The sequence below is a fragment of the Podarcis pityusensis genome, assembly GCF_964106645.2.
Source record: "Podarcis pityusensis genome assembly, chromosome: 6".
Lineage (NCBI taxonomy): Eukaryota > Metazoa > Chordata > Lepidosauria > Squamata > Lacertidae > Podarcis > Podarcis pityusensis.
The window spans coordinates 78,111,687-78,131,831 of record NC_138030.1 but is presented as its reverse complement, the minus strand read 5'-3'; the positions used below and the strand labels follow the sequence as shown (position 1 = coordinate 78,131,831).

The 20,145-nt window shown below is 42.1% G+C and overlaps 1 protein-coding gene across 1 annotated transcript in view; it reads left to right on the top strand.

Moving 5' to 3' along the window:
* COL11A1 (collagen type XI alpha 1 chain) overlaps nucleotides 1–20,145 on the top strand; it is a 263,380-nt gene that overhangs the window by 131,262 nt on the left and 111,973 nt on the right. The window contains exons 16-25 of the mRNA XM_081008888.1: nucleotides 4,585–4,638; nucleotides 4,749–4,793; nucleotides 5,888–5,941; nucleotides 6,039–6,083; nucleotides 7,076–7,129; nucleotides 7,578–7,622; nucleotides 12,509–12,562; nucleotides 15,596–15,640; nucleotides 18,088–18,141; nucleotides 18,248–18,292. Coding sequence (XP_080865014.1) covers nucleotides 4,585–4,638; nucleotides 4,749–4,793; nucleotides 5,888–5,941; nucleotides 6,039–6,083; nucleotides 7,076–7,129; nucleotides 7,578–7,622; nucleotides 12,509–12,562; nucleotides 15,596–15,640; nucleotides 18,088–18,141; nucleotides 18,248–18,292 — 495 coding nt within the window. The remainder of the gene's footprint in view (nucleotides 1–4,584; nucleotides 4,639–4,748; nucleotides 4,794–5,887; nucleotides 5,942–6,038; nucleotides 6,084–7,075; nucleotides 7,130–7,577; nucleotides 7,623–12,508; nucleotides 12,563–15,595; nucleotides 15,641–18,087; nucleotides 18,142–18,247; nucleotides 18,293–20,145) is intronic.

The following is a 20,145-nucleotide window of genomic DNA, read 5'->3' as shown; positions in this document are numbered from 1 at the left end:
TGCTTCCAGCACTGGTTTGCATCTTAGCCAATCCAGAAGCATCATACAGCTTGCCAATCACAGGGGCTGATATTGCTGAAAGTATATGCAACTTACTAGCCTGGGGCAGACACTATGAATTTCCCAGTTGAACTCTCGAGTGTACCTGATAATTTGGCATCCAGGGCTTCATTCCTAAAATTTGTGTTTCCCCCTCCCAAGGACAAAATAGCATGGTGAAATAAGAAGGGCATACCTGTATGGTTAAAATTGCTCCAAAAGTACTTACTTACTTTAAAATTTGCTTTCATTATTGCTGTCAAACTTCTACCTTTGAGTTACATTTCACACTCATCTCAAAATAGTCCTGGCCGAATGCTCCAGTGCACAGTATTTTCTGTGAACAAAAATAGGCCAAACCTAAGTCACACCTTATTGGCCAAGTAGATCCATATCACTATGTTAACTGATAAAGTGATGTGATCCACTACTCCACTGTGTCAAGTTCTTGATGGAAAACTATCAAAATATATAGTCCTTGTGAATTTTCAGAGTGTGAATTTTCATGATTAGACGATACATGATGCCAGTGGAGGATGAAGAGCAGTGCATGGTGGGAAGTGACACTGAAAGACTCACATTCAAAGAAAATCAAATGGCAAACCATTATCCTCTCACAAAAGGGTGTGCCTTTTCAGGATGAAAAATCAGACATTGTATTTTCTGTTTGGCACAATATTAGTAAAAGAGAAAAAGTGTTGTAGCTTAAGTGTGTTTTGCTTTATGGATGGTGCTAGAGATTCTCAATATCATTCTCCATACCAATGTGTTAAACGTTTGGCAATGAAAACTTTATGTTTCAGTGACCCCCAAATATGGGGTACATGAAATACAGATAATTCGGGGGTTGAGAAATATGCATTTTTAAGATAAAAATCAACAATGTGGGTGACCAGCAGAGGGCACTGTAAATTCAGCACTAGTTGTACATATGGCATGTTCTACTCTATGGCTTAGTAAACCTTTTCAAAATGTCTTTGAGGGGGAAAAGTCTATGGTGTGGCTGAGTTAATATTTTTGTGACCTTTAGGTGTGAGATGAAAGCAACTTTACCTCACATTCTCTTTCTCAAAGCCTTGGATATTGCTGACATGTTTCTTATACAAATATGGAACCATCCACACTAATAATACCTTGCAGTAAGGACTTCTGACACATTCCTCTCGATTCGTGATAGTTATTTTTAAACCAAAGCATTTCAAATGCAAAAAGAATGACAGTCATTGTTTCATAATAGAACACAAAAGATTGCAGTTCAGTTGAAATCAAGTGTCCTACCACAAACTCTGAATTCAAGATCCATTCGCAATATAATGCTTGGCAGAGGATTTAACTCTGAATTGAACAGGATAAAAGGTGGGGCTGGGAAGTAGGAACTAAATGGTTTTATACACTAGTTATATTTTCTTAGTAAGGGAGCTGGTAGGAAGACATCCATGAATACAGTGGTACCTCAGGTTACAGATGCTTCAGGTTACACACTCCTCTAACCCAGAAATATTACCTTGGATTAAGAACTTTGCTTCAGGATGAGAACAGAAATTGTGCTCCAGCGGCACGGCGGCAGCGGGAGGCTCCATTAGCTAAAGTGGTGCTTCAGGTTAAGAACAGTTTCAGGTTAAGAACGGACCTCCGGAACGAATTAAGTACTTAACCCGAGGTACCACTGTACACTCTTATAGACACATTTTTGAAATAGGAGCCCACAATGGCCACAGTCCAATTTCTAGCTGGCATCATAGAGTCACTGAGTTAGGGCTCTGACTCCACCCTGATGATGAGGCAGGAGAAGAAAGTCTTTGGGAAGTTCCCAATCAGTATTTTTGTCTTTGCATGAACAAAGCAGTCATGTCACTCTTGGTTCCCGCTCTCTCATCTTTTCAGACTATTTTTTGCCCCATTTGTTCCTGCTGTTTAGTCTCGTTTCTCTCCCTTTCCCTCTCTGAAGCCTCTCTCCCCTTGGAGCAACAGCTTTTCACCCTACTTTCCATCTTCCCGATCTTGGCTTCTCTGTCCCCTCCATTTTAGCTATATATACCTATCCCTTCCCAAGTGACTGGCTTCTTCAAGGCCCCACTGCAGCAAGCTATTCAGTGAAGAGGCCTTGAAGATATCCTCACCAAACCAAAGGAGAAGAGAAAGGTATTGGTTACACTTCAGGATGGGAAACATTGCTCGTGCTGCTACTCTCCTTATCCATCTAACCAGCCATTTCGGAATTGCTGCCCCAGGGCAGATACTGGAAATACAAAACAAAGTGCTCCTTGAACAACCTTTGCTACTCCTCAAATCCCAGCATTGCAAGAAATTGGGACCCAGTTTGGGATCCTCCAACAGCCTAATTGACATCAACATTCAACAAGTGGATATCAGGTTGCAGTCCTCCTTCTGCTCTTAGCAAGAGAAAATGAAAGACCACTGGACCCTCACCACCATCTCTCAGGGGTGCTGGATATAACTGATTTCACCACCTCCACGCAGATTTGTACCCTCACTGATCTTCACCTGCCTCACCAAGCAGCACCTTTTGTGGGTGTCGCGGGACAGACAGGGAACGCCCTTGGGGCAAAGGAAGGGGGAGTATCAGAGCAAGGAGAATCAGAAGGGGAATACAGGGAAATGATGGAAGGAATTGGGAAGGAGGAGGCGGAGAGCAGTCAAGTGGCGTCAGGGCTCTCTGATGCTGAAAAGCCCTGTCACCAACCAGGAAGTTCAGGAACAGAAGGGGAAGTGGTGCCTTCGGCACAGGCAAGGATTGAGTTAAAACGCAGGGATCAAAGACGTCTCACTCCTGCTGTGTTGGAGAAGGAACCGAAGGAAGCCACTGCCCAAATCTGTCTCGTCGGATTCAGAGGCATGATTTGGAACTGTAGCTGTTTGTACATGTGTAAATAAAGAACTGTAAATATCTCTCTGAGTGAGCAGAGGGTGTTTATTGCAAAGAGCAGACATCACCTTGACAGTGGGAGTGCGTCCAACCCCTGCTCAACATGGCAGCCACCAAACTGAAGAGCCTTTCTATGGCAAATAATACTCTATATTATTTGTGGTGCTGAAGAAGGAACGGCATTCCTGGAGAGCAGTCCTGGACCTCAAATTCCCGGGTCAATGGGTAGCCGACAAAAAGTTCAGGATGGAGTCTGTTCCCTTCGTCAGGGAGGTGGTTCACCACAATGACTTCCTCACATCCGTCAGCCTCCAGGACACAACCCTCCATATTCTCACCCATTGCAAATATATCAGATTTGAAGTAGGACACGACTACTTTCAATACAAGGCCCTTCCATTTGACCTGACCTCCCCCCAACTTTTGACCAATATCATGATTGCCCTGGAGGTTCACCTTAGCCTCCCAGGCATCCATATTTATCCTTACCTGGATGACCTTCTCATCTGGTCTTCAACACAGGAAGAAGACTTGCAACACCTTGCCAGAACAACATTGTGTTTGATGATGTCAGGTGAAGCTGAAATTTCTATTTGCAGAGTCAAGTTTGTGACTGGTCATTCAAAAGCGCAGGCCATCATTTGATGTTGCAGTCACCAAAGCTATATTCAGGCATTTGTCTTTGTTGAGGGAGGAGCAGGCTCGCACTTGTTAGTCCCACCACCCCCACAATCTTTGCATGTTGAGCAGAAGGTCTGAAGGGGGGTTCTTAATGTGATTGGCTGAACACTCTGAGTATCCTTCTTGTGAGTGGAAGCCCAAATTGCTCAGCTCCCAAATTATGAGGAGATTTCAACATGGAAATGTTGGGGTGAACATGAAGAAGTCAGGAATGGGGCTAAAATGTGACCCCTACACTTTATCCCACCCCACACATGTTTTTTAATACCCCAAAAGGGCTCAAGTGATGGGTCTCTATATGTAAATCAGCTTTAATATATCCAGGAAAATGCTTCTCATACAGAACATTTCTCACATTTCTGGCTACCCATGAAAACAGCCAGAAAACAGGACAAGATTATGCAGTCTTTTCAATATTCTCCTTTGTTGATAGCAAATCTGCAGAAGCCACAATCAAGAGCGGAGTTAGGAATCCTTCAGCTCACTTATTTCAATGGGCGAGCTCCATGCTGGATTGTGGCCAACATTTAAAATCCCAGTCTTGAATGGAAGCTTCTGTGAAGAGCGATATAGAAATTAGTATCTGTTCAGTGCAGATGTGTCGTGACATGTTGGTATGAAACTCCAGTGTTTGTATGGAGCCCACTTTCCTATTATATATGCATCAGCAGACCACCATAGCTTTCCCACAAGTAAATATAACAACACTGACTGCTTTGCCTGAAAGGGCTAGTGCTGTGATGTTTTTATTTGCAATTATTGGTGTGGTTTTAATATGTTTGATATGTGCGTGCAGCTTTAATTCTATCCATGCTCAATTGCTTTTTTAATTTTTGCTTTTCTATGTTTTTCACAGTTCTGATTTCCAGCTGTAAGCTGCCTTGAATCCTGTCAGGGAAAAAGGCGGGGTATAAATAAATAAATAAATATAATAGTAATAATCAGTGTGACTTTAACATGGTTTCTCTTATCTCCAGGGAGATCGTGGGCCACAAGGATCTCCTGGTTCTCCCGGTGAAGATGGAATGAGAGTACGTTACTCATGGTTTTTGCTCTCTGATTCTTTTAACATGCACAGTAAAATTTAAAGGACGTGTTTATTCCACACACTGAGCCTTTGATTTTGTTCTAATAACAAAAGGGAGAAGATGGCGAAGTTGGACCAAGAGGTCTCCCAGGTGAAGCTGTAAGCAAAGCTTTCTTATTGTTTAGTACTTGCCATGTGTAGTCTGTAGGCAGTTTTCTTTTGTTAATCTATTGGTCCCTGTAAAGCTATTCTCTGCTTTGAAGACTATTTCTAAATGAAATATACCCCAGGGATAAATACAGCCTGCAACTGCCTTTGTCTGTAAAAATTGTTCTACGGACAGTGACATTTTTGCTTCACTACCAACAAAACACTCATTTGTCCTGATTCTGGAGTTTCTAGTGTACCTGTGTATAAATTTAAGTCCTTCCATTGTTAAGATTTTTATCATGCGGGGCAATTTATGGATGATGTAACATTCTGCATGTAACTTCCACTAGAAAAAGGAAATAATCACCAGAGCATCATAGGCCAAGGTTGAGCAGAGATGGACTAAAAAAAAAAAAAGTCAGCCTTAGTGCTCATGGATCAGAAACATACATTCTTTTATCCCCTTGAATTTCAATGGAAGCTACCCATTTTGTCTTTGAAAATGTATCTCCCAGGTCACTTAAGCACCATTGTTAGCTATCATTCCAGTTAGAAATGGAATTGGCTCTTGAAACATGGATGGGAAATGGAAACAAAGCTTGAAAAGGCTATCATTTTAAACATTCAGTATGTTGCCAATGTACATCAGGGCTGGGGACCTGTGGCCCTGTAGATGCTGTTTGGACCATTGGCCATGCTGTCTGGGGCTGATGGGAGTTGGAGTCCCACAGGTTGGAGGGCCACAGGTTACCAAGCCCTCAGGTACACCAAATGAAGGGAAGCTAAATTACAACTCCCTGTGGGGCACTTGGGTACCATCCTGTTTCACCTGTCCCATAAGGGGGAAAGCAGGGGGAACGGGCTACTAAGACCGAATCCTACCTGAGATGAAACAGGATGCTTCTTTCCCATTCCAAGTTCTGTCTTTCTACTGTGGGAGACAGGAAGGAGAGGTGAGCTGAACTCTGATTTCACTCAAGAACTGGCGGGATGAAACAACGTACCATTTTCTGTCATTGGCCTTTCTGGAGACCTCTTTCTGCCATATTTTCTTTCCATCTGCTTTGTGAACTAAAAACTAAGTTACATTTTTCCTTCTGCAGGGTCCACGAGGGTTGCTGGGACCAAGAGGAACACCCGGTCCACCAGGACAGCCCGTATGTCATTCAGAAAGAAATGCAGTAGATTACATTTCGAATTTCCCCACAAATGTGGCAGTGACAAGTATTGGTTTTGCTCTCTTCTTTCATATAGGGAATCTCAGGTATTGATGGCCCACAAGGACCAAAAGGAAACTTGGTACGTAGATCTATCTATATCTATCTATCTATCATCTATCATCTATCTATCATCTATCTATCTATCTATCTATCTATCAATCATCTATCTATCTATCTATCTATCTATCTATCTATCTATCTATCTATATCTATCTATCATCTATCTATCTATCTATCTATCTATCTATCTATCTATCTATCTATCATCTATCTATCTATCTAATCTATCTATCTATCTATCTATCTATCTATCTATCTATCTATCTATCATTTATATCTATCTGTCTATCATCTATCTATCTATTATTGGGGGGAGGGACAGCAAGAAATTTTTCAAAGGGACATGGCAATAACTAACTAACTAAATTGGGCTGGATCCCACTCCCACTCATGGAAGTTGTGTGTGCCATTTTTGGTCATCGCTCCTCCTCCTCTAGGTCCCCATGCCACATACTATTCCATTCAGAAGAGTCAGGAGTCCCCGTCCCTCCCCAAAAAGTCACCTTCAGCCTACTCCTTTCCATGTGTACTGTATTTTTAAGTTAACATTTTTTAAATAAGTGTTTCTATACCACTACTTTATACACGATAACATGGCAGTGTACAGTTTGTACAGTTATATATTCAAGAAACTATAAATCAACATAAAACAATACCAATTAAATTAACATTTCTGGATTTATTGTCCTTTGTTCTCACATTAGCATCTTAAGTATCTTAAACCTAATTTGTATTCCTTGAGTATAGCAGGCTAAAAAGTTAATTTCGTCCTCTGTATAAGTCTTTAGAGGTTCCTCTTTGAGGCTTCAGTGAATTTATTGGGGGGTACAAGTGAGAACATGGAATTATTGACTGATCATGAATGCTTTTTTCTAGTTGTCATCAGGGAAAATACAAAAGGTCAAAATAGGTCACATACACTAGTTTATCAAGTGGTGGTGGAATTACAATGACATCAAGAAGGTTTCTATCCATAATTCATATTATCTCTCTGTGCTTCTTACACAACAGGGCCCTCAAGGTGAACCAGGACCCCCTGGGCAACAAGGAATCACAGGTCCACAAGTAAGTGCTCAGCAACCCATAATCTGCAAACTTTTTTTTTTTAAAAAAAGTTAACATACAGAACAAGAAGGGTGTATACTTCCAAGCCACAGGGAGCTTATTGTTGCTTGTGAGCTTTCACAAACTACCTTGAAAATACCCCCCCCCCACACACAAATACAACAAACTTGCACACATTTCTCTCTTCATCCTTTGGAGAGAGAGAGAAGACTCATTCAGAGCTTCCTGAATGCCAACAAGAACAGACACACCTGTCAAGAAGGTTCTGAACTGGATCATGTTACACTGTTCATTACCAGTGTAAACGTTCTCAAAACAACTTCTGCACCCTCTGGTTCTTTTTTCTTTAGAGGGGACTTGTTGAAAAGAACCCTAATGAATCATCTAAATAGGCAAAATATGCCAGTTGTTGCCTTTGATTCCTTATGCTCTGTGTTCTTTTTAATAGGGTCTTCCAGGTCCACAAGGCCCAATTGGCGTTCCTGGCGAAAAAGTAAGTAGCATCCCATTGAAGAGTTACCACTGAATTTGGGTAACTATCCTTGGTTATGTACATGTGTGGGGGGGTACTAGTATGGGTGTCAAATAGGAATTGCAAGTATAGTCGTACCTTGGATCTCGAACAGCTTAGTAACCGAATAAATCGGCTCCCTAAATGCAGCAAACCTGGAAGTGTTCAGTTTGCAAACGTTTTTCGGAAGCCGAACATCTGACATGGCTTTTGATTGAGTTCAGGAAGCTCCTGCAGCCAATCAGAAGCCACAGCTTGGTTTTCAAACGGTTCCGGGAGTCAAATGGACTCCTGGGATGGATTAAGTTTGACAACCCAGGTACCACTGTTGTCTTGAATGTGGCTGCTCTCCCTATAAGGTCTCATAACTCATTTATAAATAGTGTGGGGTGGTATCATGGCTAAGTCCACTGATTACAACTTAGATGCCACCCTGGGGGTTTCTTCAGCATGGAGAAGGGTTGAAACCTGTCCCTCACTGTCAGGGAACTGACATCGGAGCCTGAGGCGGAGGGAAGGCTCTCAAATGATGCTGGAGAAGGGCCAAGCAGGGAGAGAGGCAGTTCAGCAGAGGGGAAAACAAATCAACGTTACACCAGGGATAAAGGGGGGCAGATGGGGGAATCGGCGAGAGGGCTCCAGGACTCTTCACTGGACACCAGCGGGGAGAGCACAAGTCCTCCACTACCCACGCCCTCCCTGCGCAGAAGACTTCCACGCAGGGAGAGTAGGAGGAGACTGGGAGTCAAACAACTTTTATGTTGGAAGAGGTTTAAGAAACGCCCACTGACGGATTCTGCTAGCGACTGAGGCAGCCACGAATTGAAGGGCTGTCCAGACAGAAAGGTTTAACAAGGCAACATAGCCAGGAGAGGTGGCAACTTACGCACGAGCAACCCCATACTCATTATACTCACATATTAGAAAACACATTTCAAAAGCTTTCTAAGAATTCTGAAGGAGCAAGCCTTTGGTTTGGTGCAAAGTCTTAACCACAATCTCTCCCAAATGTTAAGAGAAGATGATATGACTGGCTAAGTTGTCAAAAGCTTCCTGAATTTTTCTCTAAACTGGCTGTAGTACCTTCAAATTTATACAGATTAGGAATAATCTCTAATTTTAAAAAAATGTATTGGACCATCATTCTTAAACAATGTTTTGGTGTCCAGTTTATCTGTATGCCATCATTTCCTAAACAACGAGTTTTCACTAACATTTAAAACAAAATATATGACTTTAGGTTAGGTATGAATTCCCCACCCATGACCTTCAATAGAATTGGTTTGACACTCCAAAAATATTTCCACTACATATACATATTGTTGTACTAGCAAGCAATTTTAGGAAGACTAGCTTAAACAAGTTCCTTCCTCCTAGTTTACTTAAAGGTCTTTACTTTTCTGGAGATAAGAATAAAGCGGATGAAATGTAGATGAGCAGGTATCTAATCATGTTGGGAGATGCAGATTCAAAAAGTCTTAGATAAGTGGAAGCAACAGGTTGTAAACAACATGATGCGGGGGGGGGGGGAGCCAAGAGGTTGCCTACATCAAGCTTAATATGAGTAAATATAATTCATATTTTCACCAATTTTCTTAACATTTCTACAAGAAATATGCATATTAATATGCAACAATCTACTCATGAAGCCAAATCACCAGACAAGCTTTTCAGACCTCAGGAAATCACACAGTTATTTTTAAACTAAGTTAAGTGATGCATTAGGCACTAGCCTAGAGACTTTTGGGATCATAATACTAACCAATTTTTATCTAATGTCCAGAACATTTTCCTTGCCCTATTTCAGTAACATGACTGTTCTTTGTCAACACACCCAAGAAGGGTCAAGACAAGAAAGATGGGTGTTAGGTTATATTTATTAAAATATAGCAAATATAGAATCTGTCAATCACAATAATTCAGTCAAATTATCCAAAGCCAATGAGGTCTGGGTGGTGAGGTGCATTGATGGGAGGATTTCAGCTCTCCCATTTCCTGAGCCAGCCACACACTGTCACCACACAGCAAGGCCTAAGGAAACTCCTCCCCTGTCACTATGTGGTCCTTGGGTATATGAACCTGACATGTGCACCATTGGCCAACGTTCACCTAATGCACATGACAGGGCCAAACAGGTGAATGAAGAGCAACAGCAAGGACAAGGAGGAGGCTCTGGAGATCAACAGTGGAGGCCCTGCTAGGGCATGAGCCTCAACAGGAGCCCAAGAAGCTGAGCTCCAATGCTGGGCTTATGAGTAGGGTGATGCACGAGGCTGGATCACATCTTCTTGCTTTTACAAGGGGCCGCATCACAAATTTTGCTTGACTTTCAGCATCAGCAAGGGAGAAAGAGATGCAGAACGCTGTTTTCAGCTGCTGCATAGAATAAGAATAAGAATAAGAATAAGAATAAGAATAAGAATAAGAATAAGAATTATTTATTTAGACATACATACATACATACCCCACCCATCTGGCTGGGTTTCCCCAGCCTCTCTGGGCCACTTCCAACAGAAGATTAAAAATACATTAAAGCATCAGTCATTAAAAACTTCCCTAAACAGGGTTGCCTTCAGATGTCTTCTAAATGGCAGATAGTTGTCTGTTTCCTTGACATTTGATGGGAGGGCGTTCCACAGGGCAGGTGCCACTACCAAGAAGGCCCTCTGCCTGCTTCCCTGTAACTCTGCTTCTCGCAGTGAGGGAACCACCAGAAGGCCCTCGGCACTGGACCTCAGTGTCCAGGCAGAACGGTGGGGGTGGAGACACTCCTTCAAGAAGTCATAATATCATTCTAGCTTTAGCATCTGTGCTATGGCAGTTCTGAACATTTTTGCAAAAACGTGTGAGCAGAAAAAAAATTATTTGAGAGCCTGTTGGCTTTTGTAACTTGCTGCAGAAGATAAAACTTGCAAGGACAGATGGCAGAATATTAGGTAGCCGAAAATATCTATACATTTCTTCTTCTCAGTTGCTTAATGGTTACTAATTTTAATTGGGTCTCCTGATTTTTTAAAAGACTTAAGTGACTTGTGTTTTAGTGAGTGTTGTTCTAATAAGAATTTGTGTGGGGGCAGAATTGGAAGGGACTTCTCTAACCATTGGATTTCCACTTTTCCTGTTACTCTCTCTCTTACAACGCAGATTGAAATTTTGGTGTTGAGCGTATTCTAGGCACATACTTAGTTCTGACTGCAACCTTATTCCTGCTTATTGAGGATTAATCCCCATTGTACTGAGAGGGGACCCACTTCTGAGTCGATATCCTCAGGATTACACTTTCAGTCTTTTGCACCTGCATTCCTTCATTCATGTATTCACTCATTTTAATTTCAAGGACCATTTTCCTCTGTCTCCTGAGGGGAGTTTTATTAGCATGCATGCTCTTGCCAGGTACTCTGTATGGGGGAACATTTGATTTCCAAAAGTTACATTCCATCTTGTGATAATTACAAATGGCCCACGGAATAAGGTTTCTTTTCTACAATGAAGGGCAAATCAAACCCATAGACAGTAGACAGCCATCCCTGAGTTCCCTAGCTCACCATGTTAAAATTCACCTGGCTCTTTGAGCAGAACAGCTCTTTCTCTCCTTTCCTAAATGCGTTTAAAAGGGCACCTGATCTCCAACATAAAGGCATTGCCAGTAAGTGCCAAATCAGGAACATGGACAGCCTTAGATCTAATCAGTTGTATCTAATCAGTTGGCTACTCTTCGATCCTCTCAAATTTATTTGTAGGCATTGCTTAGGTGCACATCACCTTTGGTCAACTCCAAAAGTAAATACAGTGGTACCTCGGGTTACATACGCTTCAGGTTACATACGCTTCAGGTTACAGACTCCGCTAACCCAGAAATAGTGCTTCAGGTTAAGAGCTTTGCTTCAGGATGAGAACAGAAATTGTGCTCCAGCGGCATGGCGGCAGCAGGAGGCCCCATTAGCTAAAGTGGTGCTTCAGGTTAAGAACAGTTTCAGGTTAAGTACGGACCTCCGGAACGAATTAAGTACTTAACCCGAGGTACCACTGTAGTCTTGTGGCATCTTAAAGACTACCAAATATATTATAGCACAAACTTTGTGGACCAGACTCTACTTTATTTTCACTTCAGAGTCACTGAAGTAATCCACCATTGCAAATATATACACCCCTACACTGTATTCCCACAGATTAAGATCTGCATGCACAGATGTTGCTATTGTTGTTGATGATGAATGTCCTTATCAGTGAGGTCTTCCGATTCCCTTTGCTGTATTCATTTCACAGACAAATGCAAATGATTTTTTTCCCCAGAATGGCATTTTTCTCAGGCTTCCCAACTATTCCCCCCCCCCCTGTTATCTTAAGTATTTGTAGATTTTATGCGCATGGTTTTTCAGACTAAATGTTAGTCACTTTGATGTATCTGCTACATTTGGTAAAGGGAATTCCTGCTCATCCCACAAACAAACTGACACAGAGAGAACACAAAAACACATGAAATATTCTGCATTCACTGATAGGTTTCTAAAGACTGGATATATATGTCTGCTTTCAGACAGTCACAGAAATGTATTTGGGGTTGTTAGCACTCACATGTGAACACTGACATTTACCAATGTTTCAACGTTTCCATTTGGGAAAGAAGAGGGGGATACAAATTCTGGAATAAATAAATAAAAGTAAATGTAATAAGGTTGCTTTTACTTGAGTGGTGCATCCAGATTGCATTTTGCTCGGTTTGAATTTTGGAGTATTATCTCATTTCCTGCTTACAGATCACATTTCTGCTTCATTCATAAGTAATCCTTTGGCTTTTAGACATTTGAAGCCCAAGATGCCTTATCTGTTGATTGCCTTCTCAAAAATGTGTTTTCATCTCTCTCCAGGGACCTCCGGGCAAGCCTGGCCTTGCAGGACTTGCTGGCGCTGATGGCCCTCCCGTAAGTGGAATAAAGTTTTGCCCATTTTTATTTCAATTATTTTTATATATAAATCACTTCACGGTTCCAGGTTCCTGAATTTCAGCAAGGAAATTGCATCACTGATAGTTGGAGCAGACCTTATAAAGCATACCCAGTTTTATTATTTGAACTTGATTCATGGTTCTCATCAAGGGCTTTAATTTTCAAAAGGAGCCACTGAAACAGCAGATAAGAAATTGCAGTGATACTGATTCTTTTTTAAAAAATAAAGAAAGGAAGAGCATTTAGGTGTCTAACCTGTTTTCTCTTGCACAGATGCAAACACTCGGAAATGAACATGATGGAATTGTTAGGATAGAGCTGTCGTTTCAATTAAATGTGAATTTTAACTCTGTTGGCAGAATTAGTTCACCGGATTCCTTATTGCAGGGTGCAGGGAGAGGGTATAGCTTTAACTTTCTGGTGCTCAGGATTGCTTTCATGTTACGATCCGAAACAGGAGAAATATTAAATTGGAATGAGGAAAATGAGGCAATCACAGTGAAGTGTCTTTCCACACCTTTAAAGGTTGACAAGCACATACAATGTAGTAAAAATTCTCATGGGAAAAAGCACCTTCATAAAACACAAAGTGGTCATTAAATTGGATAGATATGGAGGCTGTTGTTTCTTTCTTTCTTTAAAACATTTCATCTTTGTAATATGTGTGACACATAGGTATGCCAGAATTATTTAGGGTATAGCTGTGCTACAATGCAATATGCACCCGTTTAGTTGTCTAAACCACTGAGCTTCTTGGGCTTGCCGATCAGAAGGTCGGCGGTTCGAATCATGACGGGGTGAGCTCCCATTGCTCATTCCCAACTCCTGCCAACCTAACAGTTCAAAGCATGCCAAAAAGTGAAAGTAGATAAATAGATACCACTGCAGCAGGAAGGTAAACGGCATTTCCGTGCACTGCTCTGGTTTTGGTGTTCCGTTGCTGGCCACATGACCCGGAAAAACTGCCTGCGGACAAACGCCGACTCCCTCTGCCTGTAAAGCGAGATGAGCTCCGCAACCCCAGAGTTGTCTGCGACTGGACTTAACTGTCAGGGGTCCTTTACCTTTTCACTTCTCCCAAAGAATCCTGGGCATTTTGGTTCATTAAGTCAGCACCAGATTTAGGGCAGTGAGAACTGTTGCCATGCACAGAGTGTTGAGCTGAGGAGGTGAAAAATAGCGCACTTGAGAGCACATGCAGAGCGAGAGGGGAGAGGGTGATTTAACAAATTCTGGGTGAAGAGGCCTGGGCAGGCCCTCTGTTTATTCCTTGGGAGCGGACCCAAGCGACACATGGCGGCACAGTTGGCCCTGCCCCTGGGGGAGGTCCTGCACAGCAACCTGCCTGCGATTGGCCAGTTTGTAGGCAGGCTACAATCCAACCAGGCCACCACAGGGTTGCAAAGGGCAGAACAGTGCCAGACCTCAGCACCGTCTGCCCAATAGGGAGTAGGTGGACTTGTGAAAACAAGAAATGTTTGGCAGGGGGGCACCAATTTTTGTCCTTGCTTAGGGAGCCATATTACCAAAGTCCACCCCTGATTAGGTGTGTTGAGAATTCTTTGCTACAGATTCCTAGCCCCTCAGGAAACTCTAGTTCCAAAAGTTCCTTGGGGAGGAAGAACAACAGTTTATGGACCGCTCTCCCGGGGTGACAACTTTGTCATCGTTTCAGTGCCAGGCAAATCCTTTTTTTTTTGTTTTTGTTTCCCCAGGCATTTAATATGATGCTGTATTGTTAAGTCTGTTTTTATAATATTTATGGGATTTTTGTTGTCTTTTCAACTCTGATTGTAAAGCACGCTTTGGGACTTTTTTGTTAATGGCAAGCAATGCATAAATTGAATACAGTGGTACCTCCACTTACGAACGCGATCCGTTTCGGGGTGCCGTTTGCACCCCGAAAAGTCTGTAAGTAGAGCATTGCTACTGCGCATGCGCAAACAGCACAGATCACTTCTGCGCATGCGCCGAACCCGGAAGTAAACACTTCTGGGTTTGCCATGTTCGTAACCTGAAAAGCCACAACGTGAAGCAAACATAACACGAGGTATGACTGTAAACATAAAACGTAACCAGTGCATTCCTAGGCATTTCTCTTCTGAAATTCAATGTGACTTATTCCCAGGTAAGTCTATTTAGGGTTGCACCCTGGATCTGAAGGTTACCTGTGCTTTTGTTGTTGCTTTTATGGGCTGAAGGAGATTTTGAGGGGATTTGAAGGACACGAGAGGTGATGCGACGTATATATTAGAGTAAAGGAAAGGAGTGGATTGAACTGAGAAAGCATCCATAGGCAGCTGTGGGTGTCTGAGTCACATAAAACTAATAATTATTCTGATATTTTGAAGATGGCTATATGGACGCTGACGCTAAAGATTGATTATGCTCTTCAACCGCATGTGGATTTTGCCCAACTGGAAAAAGCCTCCTGGCTATTGATTTCCACATGCTATAAAATATTTCCATTACTGTTTGCTTTCATTTTGTTGTGTCATAACTTTAATGGCGTGCTTAGTGTAATGTTCGGTGACAAGATAAAAATAATCAATTCCCATCTTCCAGAGAAAATGCATTGAATGGGGAAACTCTGGAGTGGTTTACATGCTCTTGCATTATTTTCCTAGAGTGCTTTGGACCTAAAACAAAACAGCAGCTTCAGAAGAAAAAAAAAGACTTTTTACTCCAGCTAGTGATTCATCATTTCAAGGAAAGGCACTGAAGAGACGTAATACTGCCAATGTAATCAGATCAATCTCTTCATTTCCCATAGGCTTTTCAAAATGCTCCAGGGCAGGGGCAGCCAATGCAATGTTCCCTAGATGTTTTTAGACTCCTGCTCGCATCACCTGTCATTATAGGCCATGATACCTGGAGCTGATGGGAGAGTTTGAGAAGAAGGCTGAATTTGTACATATGTAGAAGAGTATAAATTCAATTGAATCTGTATAATGAGATGTTACTGTTCACAAACTAAGTGTTTTCCCCGATATATATTTTTGCCCATAGGGTCACCCAGGCAAAGAAGGACAGTCGGGAGAGAAAGGTTCCCTGGTATGTTTGTGTTTTCTTGACATAAGCCTGTGGATAATTCTCATAACATTTAGAATGGAATGAATATATTATTATGCCTTTAGGAAAGATCACAACAAAACGTTGACACGCTGAAAATTGGGATTAAAGTCCCAATTATGAACATTTTTTTTTCTTTCTCCGCTGAGGAAGGTATGAATTATTTTGGGCATAGGTAGATGGAATGCGTACTGAACTGTGAGCTTCCTCTCCCCTTGGTACCTGCTATTTCCACACTTCCTTTCTTGGAACTTGTGGGTGCACCAACTATTTAAAGCACCCTGCCCAAATAATCCTGGATTTAAGACACACATTAGAAATGTTTATCAGACATCTTCTTTTCAAAAACTGCAACCCTGGGAAGGGATTTGCGTATTTTCTCCAGGCAACTCCTTCCACCTGCTAGCTCATGTTAAAGTCAAGGAGAATTTCTAGAAATCCAAGTAAAATCTCTTTTGCTGCAAACCGAACCTGTGGCTCCCCCCCCCCCTTTCCTGTAAAAAACTTTCCTCCAGTATGCACCACCAGACATTTATTGATTGCTCTTCTGTCAACAGGCTCCTTTGTGTTTAAGTATGAAGCAAAAGTGCTCAAAATAAAGGGAATGTGTGTGAGGAATAGAATATTTTGTATACTCTGTGTATCGGAGTAACCTAAGCCTCCCAATTCTGTGCCCATGAAATATTCTGAAAATGAAATAACGAAGCAGTTAGAGTGAATTTGCCATTCTAAAAAGATCTTTCTGAGAGATGCTCAAGGTTTAAGCAGACCAGCGAAGTCTCACCACCCTCTGCCTGTTTGAGGACTTACATATTGATCCTCCTGAAGGATTTTGAATCTTCACCTGGCACGGCATCCGTGTTGTCAAGGCACATTTCGTCACACTCAGCTGCACTAATTCCCCTCAGACTATCTTCAAAATAAAGTACATTAGGAGCTTGGCTAACAACGCAGTGAATGGGGACAGATTTCGGTTGCAATCTATACAGGTATTGCCCCACTCGCAACTCCATTTCCACAATTCAATCTATGGATAGGTAGGAAATAAATGCTACCTTGGATTCCCTTCAATTCATTTAAAAAATTGACATGGCTCATCATCTCTCAGTCTATGGAGTGCAGCCTCGATGCATTGAGTTCAGATGAGATCAGAGTGCTCCTTTGATTTATTTACTCCCTCTGCCCATTTTGTCAAGCGTTGTTTTTAAATCTGATGGTTGACTACCCTAAATAATTCCAAACTCGTGTCTGAGGGTATATTGTCCTGAACACACACCAATAGCTTTGAGCCAGATTCAGCTATCTGGTCCCACTAGTGAAAGCCAACACAAGGATGACCACTAGTACAATGGGGCTTTCTCCCTTCTCCTCTCCCCCACCCTCAGATTGGCTTGGGGTGTTTCTGTGTGAAGAATCCCTGGAACAGCATGCATTGGGGGGAGCTAGGGGAGCATTTTGTTAGGCAGGCAGAAAAGCTTACACTGACAATATGTATGTAACAGTGTGAACTTGAATTCCTTCCCTAGTCTCTTAAATGAAACAAAGCTCATAATTTCTTGAGATTGGGAAGAGGGGATGGGTCACCTTGAATCCTGTCAGGGGGGAAAGTGGGGTATAACTACTAGTAGTAGTAGTTATCATCATCATCATCATCATCATCTGTGGGCAATGGTTGGGGATATCAGTTCAGTAAGCATCAAACAACAAATGCATCTACTTTCTTCAGCTTTACCCAGAGATGTCAGCCAATACCGTGCTCTAGATAAAATACTTATATGTGACATTTGGTGACACCCTTGGGGCAGAGAAAGTCAACATGGTTCTGATGTGACTTTCTAGGAACAAATTAAATGAGATCCACATTTGCCCATAATTGCTATTGAACTCATGCAACACTTCATTTTACATTTTTACGATTACGTTTACCATAATCTTTATTGTCATTGTCCCATACAGAACAACAAAATTGAAAAAAATCTACATTAGACATTCAAAAACCAACAAGCCTGCTATCCCAGCTATCCCAGCCTGGTTAGCCCCCTAAAAACTCTGACACCCCTTAATTAAATCCAATATACTCCCACAGAGACTACCTTACACTGCGTTTAAAATCAAAATCGCATTTGGATAGAAACTGTTTCTCACGCGGCTAGTCCTAGTCTTTATAACCATGTACCTTCTTCCAGAAGGCAGAATCCACATATAACTCACAAACATGCATTAAACCATGTTTTTGATGTCCACCATTTCACCACACCAACAAATCCACAGAAATACCCAGGTACAGGGTCAGTTATGAACTTATTGTTGTGTTTCTGCTCACATAAACCTGATCACCTTTGAGATAAATGTGTGTTAACCTACAGCTGTGTGCTGTAGGCATATTATTTAAAAGCAATATGATCTAGATATCCTTCATTATCTTTTAGGGGCCTCCAGGTCCTCAAGGCCCAATTGGGTATCCTGGCCCCCGTGGGGTAAAGGTAAGCATAATACCTTTGCTCATATTTGATAAACGCAATGAGACCTGTGGGTTTTCTTCCCGTTAACCAATCCGGTAACTTTGTCATTGCTGCTGTTTTCTAACAGGGCGCTGATGGTGTTCGCGGTCTCAAAGGTGGCAAAGGTGAAAAGGTAATCTCTTTATGGTGCTTAGTTTTTATCGTTTATATTTTAGTACTAAAAGGACTCAACTCATTAATGGAAAATCTAATTGAAAATCAGGCACCATGTATATTGATGGTGCGATATAAATAGCTACAGTGATGATCATGAAAAGTAGAAGCAGAATAAATCTGCAAAAGACTAGGGCAGATCAAAGTAGCTGTGCGGGTATTTGGTTACTTTTAAATACTTTCAGATTTTTTTTTTTTAAGGTATTCATTAAATTGTTTTGCTGTTTCATTGTTTGCGACCCTGGGCTCCTTTGGGAGGAAGAGCAGGATGGAATTATTTAATTAACACCCTTATTGCAAAATATTGTATGAACTCTAAACCTACATTGGCAAAGGGGCTTCCCCCTTCCTATCCCTTCCCTACCAGTGCCCCCTGAAATTGGCTCTGCAGGGATCAGGAGAAGCCCCATAATGGTGCATGTGGGGAGGACAGAGGGGGATAATTATGTCTGGCAAGTAGCAATGCTTTCTCTGGTGGGATGTTCACTATAAAAGCCTGGATAGCACATTTGGTTAAAATGTGGTGGTGATAATGCCAAGGTTGCAGGTTTGATCCCCATACGGGGCAGCTGCATATTCCTGCATTGCAGGGGGTTGGACTAGATGATCCTCAGGGTCCCTTCCAACTCTGCAATTCTATGATCATATGATTCTCACAGTGCAATGTTGAATTCCACTCTTTGATTTTCTTGCCAAATGTTACACAGAATAATAGAATCATAGAGTTGGAAGGGGCCACAGGGGTCATGTAGTCCAACCCCCTGTAATACAGGAATACTTTTGCCTAACATGGGATTCGAACCCACAACCCTAAGATTCAGCATCCCATGACTGAGCTATATGGTTGGTCTTCATCTCGCAATGGAAATGAAGACATTTCTTACTATAGACAGCTCCTACAAACTGGAGAGGTGAAACACTCGTGCTGTTTTCTTAACAACAACAACTTACTGCCAGTCATTCATCTGGGACCATCTTACATGACAGCAAACCATACGACTCCACTTTATAAATCACTCAGAAGAAACAGGCAAACATTTTTGCAGGCCATTTTGCTACAAGCTCGTTCAGCTCAGAGATAGTGTCTTCCTCAGTATAAAGATGGTTCTGACACAGATCTGCTTGCACTCACCTTTCGTGGAACGATTCGTTACCTAGGAGCAACCCCATGGCTCGGTTTCTGTTTGAGGTGTCGTAGAAAAGCTTCCCCATTCTTTTCATTTCTAAGAAACAGAAGTTGTGAAGAGAGAGATTCCGCACTTTAAAATATAGCATCTTTCTTTGGGGGTTGTAAGTAATGTGTCAGCTATGCCTCGGTGAACATCTTATGCAGTCGTTATTCCCTTCTTGCTAGATGCTGCCAAATCTATTACAGAGCCTCATCCTCTTGCGTGGGGATTGTTTTGTCAGTACAGCTACCAAAAAGCTCTGTGGAGAATGGAGCAGCCCTCAGAATAGAGAAGCCGATGTTCCCCGTGTGGATCACTGGTTCTGTTGGGCTGTGGCTAACTAAACATTGCCCATGTGGAACAATTTCCATGAGTGCCGTGGAACTTCCCCTCCCCACCCGAATGCCTTTGCATCTGCTTAGGTGTGCTCCTCATCCCCTCAAAATCTGCTCCTAAGTGTAAAATTGACTTCCAGTTTTGTGTACGGTACTGCTTTAAGCTCCAAAATACTTCCATATTGTTTCATGTCACCCCCCAATCTCTGCCAAGTGGTAGCAAGATTCCAGGGGCTTCCAGGGTTGTGTTTTCTGTTTGGAAATCAAAGCACATTTTTTTCTGTGCCCATACTCCCCTGGCAACCTCT